The sequence below is a fragment of the Rana temporaria genome, chromosome 2 (genome assembly GCF_905171775.1).
Source record: "Rana temporaria chromosome 2, aRanTem1.1, whole genome shotgun sequence".
Taxonomy (NCBI): Eukaryota; Metazoa; Chordata; class Amphibia; order Anura; family Ranidae; genus Rana; species Rana temporaria.
In genome coordinates, this window is record NC_053490.1 from 133,564,177 (window position 1) to 133,577,871 (window position 13,695).

Genomic DNA, 13,695 nt, shown 5'->3' on the forward strand with positions numbered 1-13,695 from the left:
TCCTAGGTGCTCCAGTCTCTGTGTTTTATTGAAAAAATGCCTTATTTCACAGCGCTCCTTGACGCTCACGTGACCAGCTGATTCTTTCCCCTCTCGATCTGACAGCTAGAGCGAGAGGGTCCGAGATTCCCTCGCTGACATCAATAGGAGAGAGCCGTGTCACGTGTGAAATAAGTATTTTTTTAATAAAACACAGAGACAGGAGCACCTGGGATAACAAGACACAGAGGATTATATAAAACAATACATGTTATTTCAGCTGCAGGAGGGGAGGGGGTGGGCACTGACGCAGGAGCAGACAGGCAGGGAGGGGAGGGGGGAGAGGATAGTAGAGCTGCAGATGACGGAGGCACGTAAACTGACCATATACCTCCCAACTTTTTGAGATGCGAATGAGGGACACCTGTCAACAAAAGTAAGTAGGCATAGGACACACCCCTTGCCACAAGCCCTTAAAGGAGAATAGTACAAAGAAACAAGATTAGTTAAACCCACAAGTGCTTTTTTTACCACTATTCCTTTATATTGGCTTTTGGAATTTACAAATGCAGAAATTTAGAAATCAGATGAAAGGTTTAGGGCTGGAAAACACCTTTTCATAGATAAAAAGTGCATTTTATATAAAATTATATAGATCAGACCAAAATGAGGGACAAATGAGGAGAATGAGGGACAAAGGGACATTGCTCCAAATCAGGGCAAGTCACTCGAAATCAGGGACAGTTGGGAGCTATGTGATCATAGTGTCAGGGCTCAGCAGCCATGATAAACCGTGGTCAGTTTACAGGGGGGAGGCAGAACCAGGCAGGATCAGTTAGCTATTTCAGCTGATACAGGGGGCCAAATGACACAGCACAAGCACTGCGGGGGGACCGTCACAGTGAAGGGGCTGACTGTGGGGGGATGTCACCGTGGAGTGGCTGAGTGTGGGGGGGAGGGGACGTCACAGTGGAGGGGCTGAGTGTGGGGGGGGCATCACCATGGAGGGGCTGAGTGTGGGGTGCCATCACCGTGAAGGGGCTGAGTGTATGGGGGATCATCACTATGGAGGGGCTGAGTGTGGGGGGACATCACCGTGGAGGGGCTGAGTGTAGGGGGGACCATCACCATGGAGGTGCTGAGTGTAGGGGGGACATCACCGTGGAGGGGCTGAGTGTGGGGGGGACCGTCACCATGGAGGGGCTGAGTGTGGAGGGGGAGTCACCATGGAGGGGCTGAGTGTTGGGGGGGACCATCACCATGGGGGGGCTGAGTGTGGGGGAGACGTCACCGTGGAGGGGCTGAGTGTAGGGGGGACCATAACCATGGAGGTGCTGAGTGTAGGGGGGACATCACCGTGGAGGGGCTGAGTGTGGGGGGGACCGTCACCATGGAGGGGCTGAGTGTGGAGGGGGAGTCACCATGGAGGGGCTGAGTGTTGGGGGGGACCATCACCATGGAGGGGCTGAGTGTGGGGGAGACGTCACCGTGGAGGGGCTGAGTGTGGAGGGGAAGTCACCGTGGAGGGGCAGAGTGTGGGGGGGGCATCACCGTGGAGGGGCTGAGTGCAGTGGCTGAGTGCAGGGGGGGGCTTTACTGCGGAGGGGCTGAGTGTAGGGGGGACCGTCCCCATGGAGGGGCTGAGTGTGGGGGGGACATCACCGGGGAGGGGCTGAGTGAGGGGGGACCGTCACCATGGAGGAGCTGAGTAGGAGGGGGGATTGTCACCTTGGAGGGGCTGAGTGTGGAGGGGAAGTCACCGTGGAGGGGCTGAGTGTGAGGGGGGACAGACACCATGGAAAGACTGAGTGCGGATGGACCTGGGAGGGAGTTTGTTTTCCGGCCTCCCCAAAAACTGTTTAGAACCAGCCGCCACTGATCAAATGGCTGGTGTTATAACCAGGGCTAAAGTCCTGCGGGAATGGGTGGGAACGGAGTTCCTGAACTTTTTTCACAGCAGGACCTCAGTTCCCTTTGCAGGACTAAAGCAGCCAAGCTGCCCGAGCCAATCCTTCACTAAGCGGAGATGCCCAGCTCGAGTCACTGTCAGGGGCAGGCGAACCTTAGAAATCCTTTATGTTACTGGCCACTTCCTGTATATGGATTCATCGGGTAGTGTGCGGGTATTCCGTCACTTCCTCAATGCCGCAATGTCTCCTGGGATCTTTTGTCATTGTTCCCAGGAGACATTGCGGGTTATCCCGGGATTTAGAAATACTTACTAAGATACAGTGGATCGGGAAAAAAAACATGCGGTTTAGTAATTATGCATATGAGCGTATCATTTTTTTTTTTTTGGGTGGGGGAGTGGATCTTGGGTGGCAGTTCCCACACTTATTTCCCCAGGACTTGACCCCTGGTTATAACTGACACACATGTGCAGCACCATGGCAGCTTCCTTAGCTGTAAAGGAGGTTTTGGTTCCACTTTAAAAACGTTCTTCAACCTCTCTGTTTCAATGCATGTGTAAACTAGGCCTGGGCGTGAACTGTAACAATAGGATCTGAGCTAAAGTGCCTTTTATACAGCATTAGTTAGGAACACCCGATGGCCCTACAGTACAGCACTGCCACCATCAGAGGGCGCACAGACCGAAGAAACCTACAGGCGTTGATCAGTACCGTATTAGCCAACGTCGCTCGTTTGTCATTGGCTAGGCGTGGCTACACCGAGAAGGTGACGTCAGCAGAGCTAGATATTAGTCAGGCGAAGACCGGGAGCGGCACATTCCGGAAGAAGCACCGACTGAAGACATGGTGAGGAGGGGGATGGGGAGGTAGCGAGCTTAGTGTTCGTGGCTGTGTGAGGAAATAATACGGGCCGCGGGACTTAGGCTGGTTCTCTCCGTGCTTATAGAGGGTGTGGCCGTCTCTTCCTCTCTGTCAGGGTTCCATACAGAAGCCAAGGCCTCCATTACAAAGGGCCAGGTACAGCACAACTCTGTATTGCTGCACACCAGCGACCACACTCTTCGTGTCATTGGTCAGACATGGCTCTGATTTGTTGTTGTGGAGTAACACAGACAGTTCAGAAGAGCTGTGTCCTGTCATGGCTGTAGTGGTTGGGCGAGGACTGGTAGGACTTGTTAGTCCTCAGTGATGAATTGTGTCCTGTCCTTCATGTCTCTGTACCTTGGACTATTGGGGCTCCATCACACCAGGTTGTTGGGCCTTTATGGCATTTTTCTTATCTAAATGCAGCTGGTTGTTTTTAATGGGGCTGTACAGGTGTGTGTGTGTGTGTGTGTGTGTGTGTGTGTGTGTGTGTGTGTGTGTATATATAAAATGTGTGTGTGAAAACCTGTGTTGCTGGTCAGTATTCTTACATGTGTACACCACCTCCCCTGAATTAAAAAGTACTCCATAGGTGTGTTAAAAGAAATCCCTGCTTGCAGCATCTCTGATTGGATACATATGTATGTAAAAAGCAATACAGCACCTCTATGGTGATGTGAACTGGCCTTAAGGCTGGTCATATGTGTTTCGACCTGTTAATGGACAGGCTGATTGTACCAAGTTGATCACTCAACTTGGGTACAACCAGCCAGCTAGATTATTTTGAGATTATCACTAGTGATCGCTATCTTCTTCTCCTGGTGGGGATGACTTCCCTCACCCCTGCCAGGAGAAGACAATTGCTGATTCCCCTGTCAACACTGCCTGTGTTGTTTGGAGGGGGGGGGGTCATGCAAACTTCTTTCCTGCAACCTGTGGTTGCAGGAAGGAAATTTGCACCGGGCCTTGGGTAGAAAATTGTATGACACCTAGGCCTATTGTAGAGAGCCGCCATCCTCTTCTATGCATTGTACCATCCCTTTTTTCTGTCTGATCTATCTCTGTTTCCCCCACAGGGTGACTTATCAGAAGACCAGCTCATCGGTAAGTTCCTGTTCTCAAATATATATTTTTAAAGCCAAACTTTGACACATGCATGTAACCCACCCATCCAACCCACCGAAAAGGGTTACATGCTTGTTAAGTCCAGGGATGGAGGATTAAGGTGTAATGTTTTATTGCATACTTCAGCATTCTTCTCGTCGCCCTGACTTTATGTGAGCGGTCCCCTTACCATCCTCTTATACAATGTAGGGCTGCTGGTGCCTGAACGGTACTTGATGTCTGTGCACAAGCGCTTGTTGGAGTGTCTTGGAGAAGAGACTTCTGGGGACCCGTCACATTGATGAAGGGAGCCTGTAAGAGTTATGCCCCATACACACGATCGGCGTTTCCGATCTGACTTTTTCCATCGGATTTTCAGATCGTGTGTAGCCCCATAGGAGTTTTTTCATCGGAAATTCTGATACATTCCATCGGAGTTTAAATATAGAACATGTTCTATGCGGCCTAAGACATGTATTTCTTATTTCTCTACCCTTTGAATTAACAAGCATTTCCCTGGTTTACACCAGGGTGACTTGACAGTTGACAGAAAGTCACACTCCATTTGCAGCAGTAGAACCGTTTAAAGGGGTGGTTCCCCCTAAAACAAATTTCTAACAATACATTTGGAAGACTGCTTACACTGCGGGTAGGCTGGCTTTTTTTTTTTTTCGTACATACCTCGATCATATCGCATATCGCCGTTTCATCCCTCGGCTTCCGGGTATGAGTCTTGCTGGACCTAGTTGATTGACGTTCCTCCGACCGGCGCATACTGCTCGTCACTACTTTCCGACAGAAGCCGAACGTCATTGCGCAGGCGCCATATAGAGTCGGCTCTATACGGCGCCTGCGCAGCGACGTTCGGCTTCTTTCGGAAAGTCGTGACGTCAAGTATGCGTCGGTCGGAGGAACGTCAATCAACTAGGAACGCCCACCGCCACAAGACCCATACCCGGAAGTCGAGGGATGAAACGGCGATATCGAAGTATGTACGAAAAAAAAAAAAAGCCAGCCTACCCGCAGTGTAAGCAGTCTTCCAAATGTATTGTTAGAAATTTGTTTTAAGGGGGAACCACCCCTTTAAGTTTTGTGCTACTCAAGTTCCTGCATTATTTCTGTGCGACTTGCATTTACGTCTGTTGAATGAAGTCACACAGTGTGTCAGCATGCTGCAATGAAATCCTACTGAGTAGTCGGCTCTGAAGCTGCGTGACTTCAAAGCTGCACTGGTGTGAACCAGGGCTTTAACAGTTAAATTGGGAAGCATCACTTCCTGTTATGTAGTAGCAACAGGATGCGAGAAGAAATCTATCCAAAGTGAGTGAAGTGTTTAGTTAGAATGTTGTCACAGCAACAACAATAATGGAATACTTCCTGTTCCGTCTTGTTGCAGTGATGACTTGGAAGTTTTGTCCCCCCCCCCCCCCCTTACTTTCAGATATTGTGACAAAAGTCAGTAAGACAATCCAAGTGAATTTCCTCAGTGGGGACACAGCAGTAAAAACCTGACATATTCTCTAACTATTCCCTTCTTGATCTCAAGCGGTATTTAGATACTTTGAGTTGCCATCAAATGTTGGTGATTGTCGGGAAGACTTGGCTGCTTTTATTTTCTTCTGAGACTCTTTAACGGTGCACTTACCTACCGCCTTCTTTTCCTGCACTTTCAGTTTGTATCCCTATCTCTTTCTTGCCTGGTGTCTGATCAGGTAGATGGTAAGTGATTTGATGTGTGCATTGATCTCCCTCTAACTGTACTGTCTGCCCTAACATTGTAAAGCGCTGCGCAAACTGTTGGCGCTATATAAATCCTATGATTCCTTAACCCTGCATCCTCTTACTGTTGCATTCTCTCCACATGGCCTTACTTTAAACTCCTCCTGTCTTATACTGTGACATGTTGCTGCCAAGTTTCTATCTGTCGGCTAAGATGGAGTGTTGACAAGTCCTTTATGTATATTGAAAATGACAAAAGCTACCCTTGGGATAGCCCTACAAGATTCAATTTTTCTCATTCGACTATGTGGGCTGAACTAGAAAAGGCATCCCCCCCCCCAATCCACATTAAACGGTGGAGGGATCTCCTGCTGCCGGCTATGGTTTTCTGACAGCCGCAGCACCATTCCAATGCTTGCAGATGGTGTAAACTGTTTGGAAGAGTATAATATTCTATTACTAAATCTAGCTCTAGTTCATTTTTGGTCAATTGCCTTTCTGCCTATCTGGGCCATGTATTCACAGTTGGCCAAAACTGAATGTGTTTATGGCTAGAACTTGTTTTGTATATCATAATATTGTGCATACATTGGAAGCACAGCTACACACAGTCATTAATCTAACTAACAAGGCATGGTATTAAATTGTGCTGGTTTTGTCCAGCCTTATAGGGTGATTTTTGTGTGTTGTGGGTCTGGCGTGTCACTGTTCTACTTTTTGAATACAACTTTTAGCGTTGTTGTGTAAGCCAATCCACCCCCTTCCTCTTCCCTCGCAATGCAATGACTGCCTGCTCTGTGGATACCTTATATGGTAACAAAGCCTCACTCTGGGCTGCTTAGTGCTGTATAGTCGAGGAAGGGGGAGTAGTTAGAATAGGAGTTAGGGAAGAGGTTTCCTACATTCCTAACTGGGAAATGCCTGAAGGATCCTTGGTGTCCCTCCTCCTTCCATCCACATTTTTCTTATTATGTCTAGGCAGTTTTGTAGTCTGTGTTTCAGTGACAAGGAGTGAACATGAACAGACAATGCACTGCAGGGCTGAAAATGCTGCCCGCCCGGGCAGGGTGCAGTGTGGGATGATTACAGCTCCCCTCCCTGGAATTTAGCAGGAGGGGCTGTTCAGGGAGTGGCACAGGAAGGAAGTGGCACACTAATAATTGTGACAGTCTGTCTGCATGTAGCCTGAGATCTCTGCCAGTAACTGTATGTATGGTGTACTGGAGGAATGCATGTCACTGCTTCCAATGAGACGTGTATACTAATTCCATGCAATAAAACTTGTATAGTGTATATTCTTAGTGGAGTTATCCGTGTGTGTGTTACTTTGTACAAAAAATGTGTTTACTGTATTAGCTGACATTTGTAAGATATGTACTTGCTCTAGAAGGCTGCTGCTTGCAGCATAACTTCAGGCTTTTGTGTGCATACAATGCCTATATTGCCCTTGAGACTCACTACTTGTGTTGCCACCAGACACTACCACAATTTGCTGTACTTCCACCCACTGTAGCTCTTGTACAGGGAATACTGTTTAGCAGCCCTTCTCTTGTCCCTTACCAGAATGCTGTGTAATGGCATCATATGTTACGGTTCAAGGTGCCATCTTGTGCACTTAATAGAAATAAAATTGTGTGAATGGACCAGAACATTTTTAGTAGGATTTCTCCTATGAGGCAAAGCTGAACAATTTGTTTCTACTGAACCACTTTACTACTCGCAATACATGTTGAACAAGAGCTGACAATATCTCCAAAGGTATTCTGTGTTTTAGTAGTTTGACCCTGCTGTTTGTGAAAAGATCATTTTTAGGAAACTGTACTCTAGTGTCAGCAGCCCATTCACATATTAATGTATTGAAGAAAAAATGTGCGTTTTTTGTTTTTCTGTAGCTTTTTCATACAGACCTCTGCTCTCAGCTGTGCTGAATTTTAAATGCGACGGTTGTGGGGGTGCTCTAATGGACATGTGAAGTAAATATTCCAGTTATCGACTTTCTTTCATTGTGGATCGTTTGGGGTTGCCCTCTTTGAGGCTGGTTACACTATGTGCAGTGACTGGAATTTATTTCTGCCCTTGATTTTTTTTAGGAAGGCCTATGTCTGCATATTGGTAGCATACAATGGCTGTGACAACAAATACCTTTTTGGATGAAAAACCTTGTTTTGTTTTTTTCAGATTACAAAGATGCTTTTAACCTCTTTGACAAGACCGGAGATGGTAAAATCTTCTATTTTCAGTGCGGGGATGTCTTACGAGCTTTGGGACAAAACCCAACAAATGCAGAAGTCACGAAAGTTTTGGGAAACCCAAAGTTGGATGGTGAGTAAGGACAGGGCACAATAGTTGGATGGGGTCAGTAGATGGAACCATGGTGCACCGTTTAGATCACTCGGGGGGGGGGGGGGGGGGCAGGGCAATATTTAACTTGGCGTGTTGTAGGTTACAGGTGCACTTTGTTCAGCAGTAATATAAGTGTGTGTGGGTTTTTTTTCTCTTCAAATAACCAAAGTTTACTTTCAGAGATGAACACCAAGATGCTTGACTTTGAGCAGTTCCTTCCCATGTTGCAAACAATCGCTAAAAACAAGGACCAGTGCATAATTGAGGACTTCATTGAGGGTCTGAAAGTGTTTGACAAGGAAGCCAATGGATGTGTAATGGGGGCTGAACTTCGCCATGTTCTAATTACTCTAGGTAACACTCGTATTTGGGGGGAGAAAATATAAAAAATCTGCTATGCTTTAAGTCTGCTTTATTTGCAGGAATAGTAACCTGTCCATCTTCAATTCAGATCTTTGTTTTAGTACTGAATTTGCAGGTATCAGACTTGCATTTGTGAAGGGCAAGCTTACACAGAATGACGTGTTTACATCCAGTGTAGCCATTCTGTTAACTTTTTTTATTTTTTTTCTTCTTCTTACCCCTCTTGTTCAGGAACAGGGCAGAGTAGTAATGCCCCATGAAGTGACCTTATTTTACATTTAATTTGAGATGTTAAAAATGTTCTTTAAATGGTGCTTGGATAAAACTAGGCCAATCGGTGGACATTTATGTCAGAGTGCTTGATATTTTGATCTACGTAGGCAGTGGCGTCACTAGGATTGGTGCAGTAATGCATGGTGTCACCTTCCATCCCAGTCTGTACCCTGAATACTGTACAATTATATACAGACCAGGGCGGTGGGGGATTTTGTTCTGTGTGCAAAAGTATAAATTACAAATTATGCCTCCCTCCTCTCAGGCTGGTTCCCCTTTAGGTGGCTTAGGCAGCCATTGTTTCATATGTCCCACCCAGCTGCTTGCCAAACTCTTTGCATGCAGGGGGTTGGAGTGTGTGCAGGGTTGGGCACAAATGGGAGGTGGAGTGTGGCATTGGACAGCTGGTGGAGTAAGGGAGGGGCTGGGAGAACAGTAGTGACAAGACGGGACACTGAGCACTTGCAGCCTGACTCCTGAGCAAGATGGCTCTCCTGGTGACGAGTCAGAGTCCTGCAATCTGCCCTTAATTACTGAGGGAGGCAGAGATAGGTCACTGGTCGCATGCACCTCCAATAAGCGATTTAAAAAAAAAAAAAGTTCCATGGCTCATACCTCCTCAGGGCCCACACGGGCAGGCAGCGCATTCTTATGGTGAGGCCAGTCCAGCAAGTGACAACTGTAGTTCCTAAAGTATGCAAATCATCTTCCTGCTTCCGCTTCCTCTATCAGTCTTCAGCCTGCTTATTGGAAACAGAAAAGCTAACCAAGAAAACCATACCCAAACCTGGAAGCAAGGGTGACCACACTAACAAAGGTGTCTGCATGTGCACCTCAACTGTAATGTTTTAACAGTGTTTGTTTTATTTTTCTGGGATGTCCAGTTTACTTGCTCTGTGGAGTGGGAGGTTAGAAATGGCCAAAGGTGGTTTGAATATGCACAACTCCAAGTTGGGATAGGAACAGAGCCAGGGACTATAGCAGATACACTTAGTTGGAGTCTCCTAAAAGTGTGTTCTCCCCCCTTTCTGTCCTAACTGAATGTTATTGTGGGTGGACTGTTTCTTTAGTGCATACTTGGTGCATGTTATCCTGAAAATGTATTTTGTTCCAGGAGAAAAGATGCAAGAGGACGAGGTGGAAAGTCTTTTGCTTGGGCATGAAAATCCTAATGGTGAAATTAATTATGAAGGTGAGTTTATGCTGTCTTCTATGTATATTACCTTCTCCAACAGCCAATTGGAGAAGGAGCATTTAAGTATTAGATATGTCTATTCTACTGTTCAATTGTTGCATTACTCTTCTTTTTCACTTCTCAACAGAAACTTTCCTGCTGTGATTGTACGTTTTTGGCGTTTGCCATATAAATGTTTTATTCAATATTGTGTTTGTAAAGGGCCACTGAACTTGAATCTGGAATTGCTTCAAATTAAGTTAATGAGACTTTCCAGATATAATTTGAAATGTGTATTTGCATTTCCTGAGCAATAGAATGGCAGCTACTATTTTACATATTTAGACAGAGCAGTATACTCTGTTACTTGCCCTATGATTACTAGGCAGAACACTGGAAAGAAAAGTCTTTCAGAAATTTAGGTTTAATGGTCCTTTTTATATATTTAAAAAAATAAATAAAAATTAATTCTGTCTGGGGTCTCTCTGATGAATCTTCCTTCCCACAGAATTTATCAGGATCATCATGTCTTCCTGACCACCCCCCCTGGGTATGCTGTTTCCGCCATCTGGTTTCAGTTTGTGATTTTTGTTTTTTACTTTTATATCTCTTGAATCTCCTGGATGCATTGGCATGTCTCTGCATGCTCTCTGCTCTGCCAGAGCTGCATTGTTTTAGTTAGCTCCTTTAACAAAATTAAGGTGTCGTGGTTACACCTTAATAAACTTGGCCAATAAACTCTCTTTTTGCAGAAAAACTGCTTGTGGCTGTGTGCGGTGTGTGTAATTGTTTTGATCTGACAAGTTATTTGTTAGGATTTGGCTGCATTTTGATAATTTGTCATTCTCAAATATTGCTAGGAGATTAATAATAACATATCCAAGTTGGAGTTGTATATGAAGCAAGTCTTCATGGTGCCATATGTAGTTCAGGTACCAGTTTTCATACCGTATATACTCAAGTATAAGCAAAGTTTTTCAGCCCACTTTTTTTTTTTTTGGCTGAAAATACCCCCCCTCGGCTTATACTCAAGTGTACCTGCAATTCTTGACAGGCTGCGGGCATCCTCCTGGTCCCTTCCGTGATAGGTGGAACTGTGTCTGCTGGGAAACTCCTATCACGGATGTTCTCTCATCCTCGACTCGGTTTCCCAGCAGACACTGTGTTTAGTGTTCCGCCAATCATGGACGTCCTTTCATCCTCGGACAAGAAGACGTCCGTGATTGGCGGAACACTGAACACAGTGTCTGCTGGAGAAAATGAGTCCGAGGATCAGTGTCCGTGATGGGCGAAACTGTCTGCTGGGGAACGCCTATCACGGAAGGGACCAGGAGGAGACCGCGACTTTTAAACAATGAATGGTCGCCCGCAACCTGGCAAGAATTTCAGATACACTGACTTGGGCACAGTGAGGCGTGCAAATGGGCATTGACCCTCTTTTCAGCTTGCCGTAGCTGCTGCATTCTCGCCCTAGGCTTATACTTGAGAGTGTGTGTGTGTGTGTGTGTGTGTGTGTGTGTGTGTGTGTGTGTGTGTGTGTGTGTGTGTGTGTGTGTGTGTGTGTGTGTGTGTTTGGTAAAATTGGGTACCTCGGCTTATACTCGCGTATATACGGTAATTGGCTGGTTATCTCTCATCTGCCATTTTCATTAGTCCAAATAACAGTTTAGCATTGTATGAGGAGCAATAACCGTGTGGCATCCATATGTCAATCCATGCCCAGATGTCAGAATTTTTATATGTATTCCTCCCCTTAGACAAAACCAGTGTTTCACTGACTGGATTTTGGTCTAATGTTTAACTTTCAACTAAGATGAAATAAAATTGATATGGCATGTTCTCATTTGAAAGTAATAAAAGTTTAGTCCTATCCAATGTAAAGATGAAACAGGAGTGTGATGTTAGACTGGTGTATGAAATGTGTTTTCCTCCTGCAGTTCTGAATACTTCTGCTTCCTTGCTCTTGGCAGTCTGATTTATACTGCTTCTTCTAGTAGATGGTAGATGTTTCCAATGCTTCAGCTAAATACTTGTTGCTTGTATTACTTGCTGTAGATGACATACTGATTAGTAGTGCTTTAATTCCTTTTATTTTTTATTTTTATTGTTTTGTTTTGGGATAGGGGCTCCTATGGTTGTCGGGATGGGATTGCAATGTTAGGACAAATTTTCTTTCCTTTTTTCATCTGTGGTTCTAATGAGTTATCTTTTGGGATGTATAAGGTTGGGGGTGTGTTTTTAAATTGTTTTATTTTTCCTCTGTAGTTTTTAATTGGTTTATTGGCCAGAAAAGTTAAATACCTTTTTTATTGAATGTCTATTGTGTCCACTGTAAAATTAGTTTTTAATTTTATTCTAGTAAATTGAAGGGAGAATAGTGCATGTCTGTCAATCAAACCATTTTGGAAGAAGGGAAATTAACAATAAGTGGGGCAGGCTTTATGCCTGTACCACTCTTCTAAGCTGAGAAAATGGAGCGGATCTTGCTCCCAATGTACAAAATAAGCGCAAGCCCCTTGTTAATCAGGACAAATCTGCTCCCTGACCTCATATTATGGTTTTGGTAAATCTAAAGGGGGGGGGGGGGGGTGAGAGAATCTAAAGACAATTGTGTATCCAGCGCAAAGCTGAGTTCCACCCGAAAATGGAACTTCCGCTTTAAGTGCATGTTTCTCTGCGGCGCCGGAAGGAAGTTGTGTATAACTGGTGGTAGGAAGTCTGCCACACTAGCTGCAGGTGTTGCCACTATTCACCTGCAGACTGAGTCAGCAGCCTTTGCATAGAAGTCATAATATCACAAGTTATTTGGTCCCATAATTAAGTGTCCGAAGGTAGAACTGTTCTTGATGTGCAATATTTTTTTCTTTCTTGCAATTTTGTCCTTTTAAAAAAAAATTGGAGTTGAGCAGCAAGAAATGTGTACTTGTATATACATGTAAATGTATATATTGTTTGACTCCAGCAAAATGTCTTGCATGTTCTGTTAGGCCTATTATCTGAGTGTATTTGCTTAAGTCAACCTTGTAGGCCCATCTTCTAATGTGGGAGCCCCTACCCCCTTTTCAAGGAACTTCTTGGCTTTCACAGAAATGGCAATTTTCATCACATTAGACAGGGCATTGAATTCAATGCTTTTATTGGTTGAAATTACATTCCTATTTCTTGTGTAAACAGAAGAGCACACTTCTCATTCCAAGCTGTCTGACACATGAGTAACTTTATTTTTTTATTTTTTCAGAACTGGTCCGGATGGTAATGTTGGGCTGATTCTTCTCTGCTATAGACAACCAGCATCCAAAAGGGGCAACTCTTTGTATTAATGTTCCTGTCTGTCTTATTTTCCTTGGAGGGGAGGTTGAGCTTACTAGTGGTGGACATTTTTGTTTTCCTCCACTGGTCTGTTTTTATTTCCTCCAGTTCATCATGGGAGTTTTTGCTCTTGGAGACAAGCGATTTACAACCTCATCAATGCTCCCACATGTGACCCACTGCAAAAGGAATCTGGAGTTTAAAAGCTATTGTACCATGCAGATAATTAAATAAATTATTTCTATTTTTCCTTTTCGCCAATAAACTGCATGCCTTTTTTCAAAACTTACCTGTGACTTAAAGCTTTGTGATTCTTGATGTGAAATAATAAATGAATGGACTCCCATTCATTCTGCATATAAAATATGCTGCATGCTGTGGGAGAATCAAGTATTTCTAGGGTTTCACTGGTACTCGTACCTGTGAAAATGCTCCCAAATCTATACCTTTGCGATGTCCTTACAAAATGAACGGGCGCAAATCCTGTCTGACTTGAATGCGGTTTCCCGCACCGCTCCTGTGTGAACCAAGCATGTCGTTTTGAAAGGAATTTCACAATATTCCTGTTTAAATTGCTGGCAATTCTTTGCAGTGCGATTTGAGCTACAATATATTGATTTTGGGTTTGTATATGCTTTTAAAGTGGTCGTAAACCTC

At 44.8% G+C, this 13,695-nt stretch overlaps 1 protein-coding gene across 3 annotated transcripts; it reads left to right on the plus strand.

The window, feature by feature from the left end:
- The first annotated feature begins 2,511 nt into the window (after positions 1–2,511).
- Positions 2,512–13,327, plus strand: MYL6 (myosin light chain 6). 3 transcript variants are annotated; one of them, XM_040341098.1, is made up of 8 exons: positions 2,512–2,735; positions 3,830–3,857; positions 5,531–5,576; positions 7,755–7,898; positions 8,100–8,273; positions 9,670–9,747; positions 10,238–10,279; positions 12,968–13,327. In XM_040341098.1, the coding sequence occupies exons 1-7, from the start codon at positions 2,527–2,529 to the stop codon at positions 10,264–10,266; spliced, it is 708 nt and encodes a 235-aa protein (XP_040197032.1). In that variant the 5' UTR covers positions 2,512–2,526; the 3' UTR covers positions 10,267–10,279; positions 12,968–13,327. The 3 variants fall into 3 exon arrangements, with proteins under 3 accessions (XP_040197032.1, XP_040197031.1, XP_040197033.1); XM_040341097.1 differs by lacking the exon at positions 10,238–10,279; XM_040341099.1 differs by lacking the exons at positions 5,531–5,576; positions 10,238–10,279 and having other exon boundaries at positions 2,647–2,735.
- Positions 13,328–13,695: the final 368 nt, after the last annotated feature.

Excerpts from the sequence above, each read along its gene's own strand:
- MYL6 (XM_040341098.1), top strand. The coding sequence starts at position 2,527 with ATGGCCCTACAGTACAGCACTGCCACCATCAGAGGGCGCACAGACCGA. Across the intron at positions 8,274-9,669 it reads CCATGTTCTAATTACTCTAG|GAGAAAAGATGCAAGAGGAC; the intron begins GTAACACTCGTA and ends ATTTTGTTCCAG. Across the intron at positions 9,748-10,237 it reads TGGTGAAATTAATTATGAAG|AATTTATCAGGATCATCATG; the intron begins GTGAGTTTATGC and ends TCCTTCCCACAG.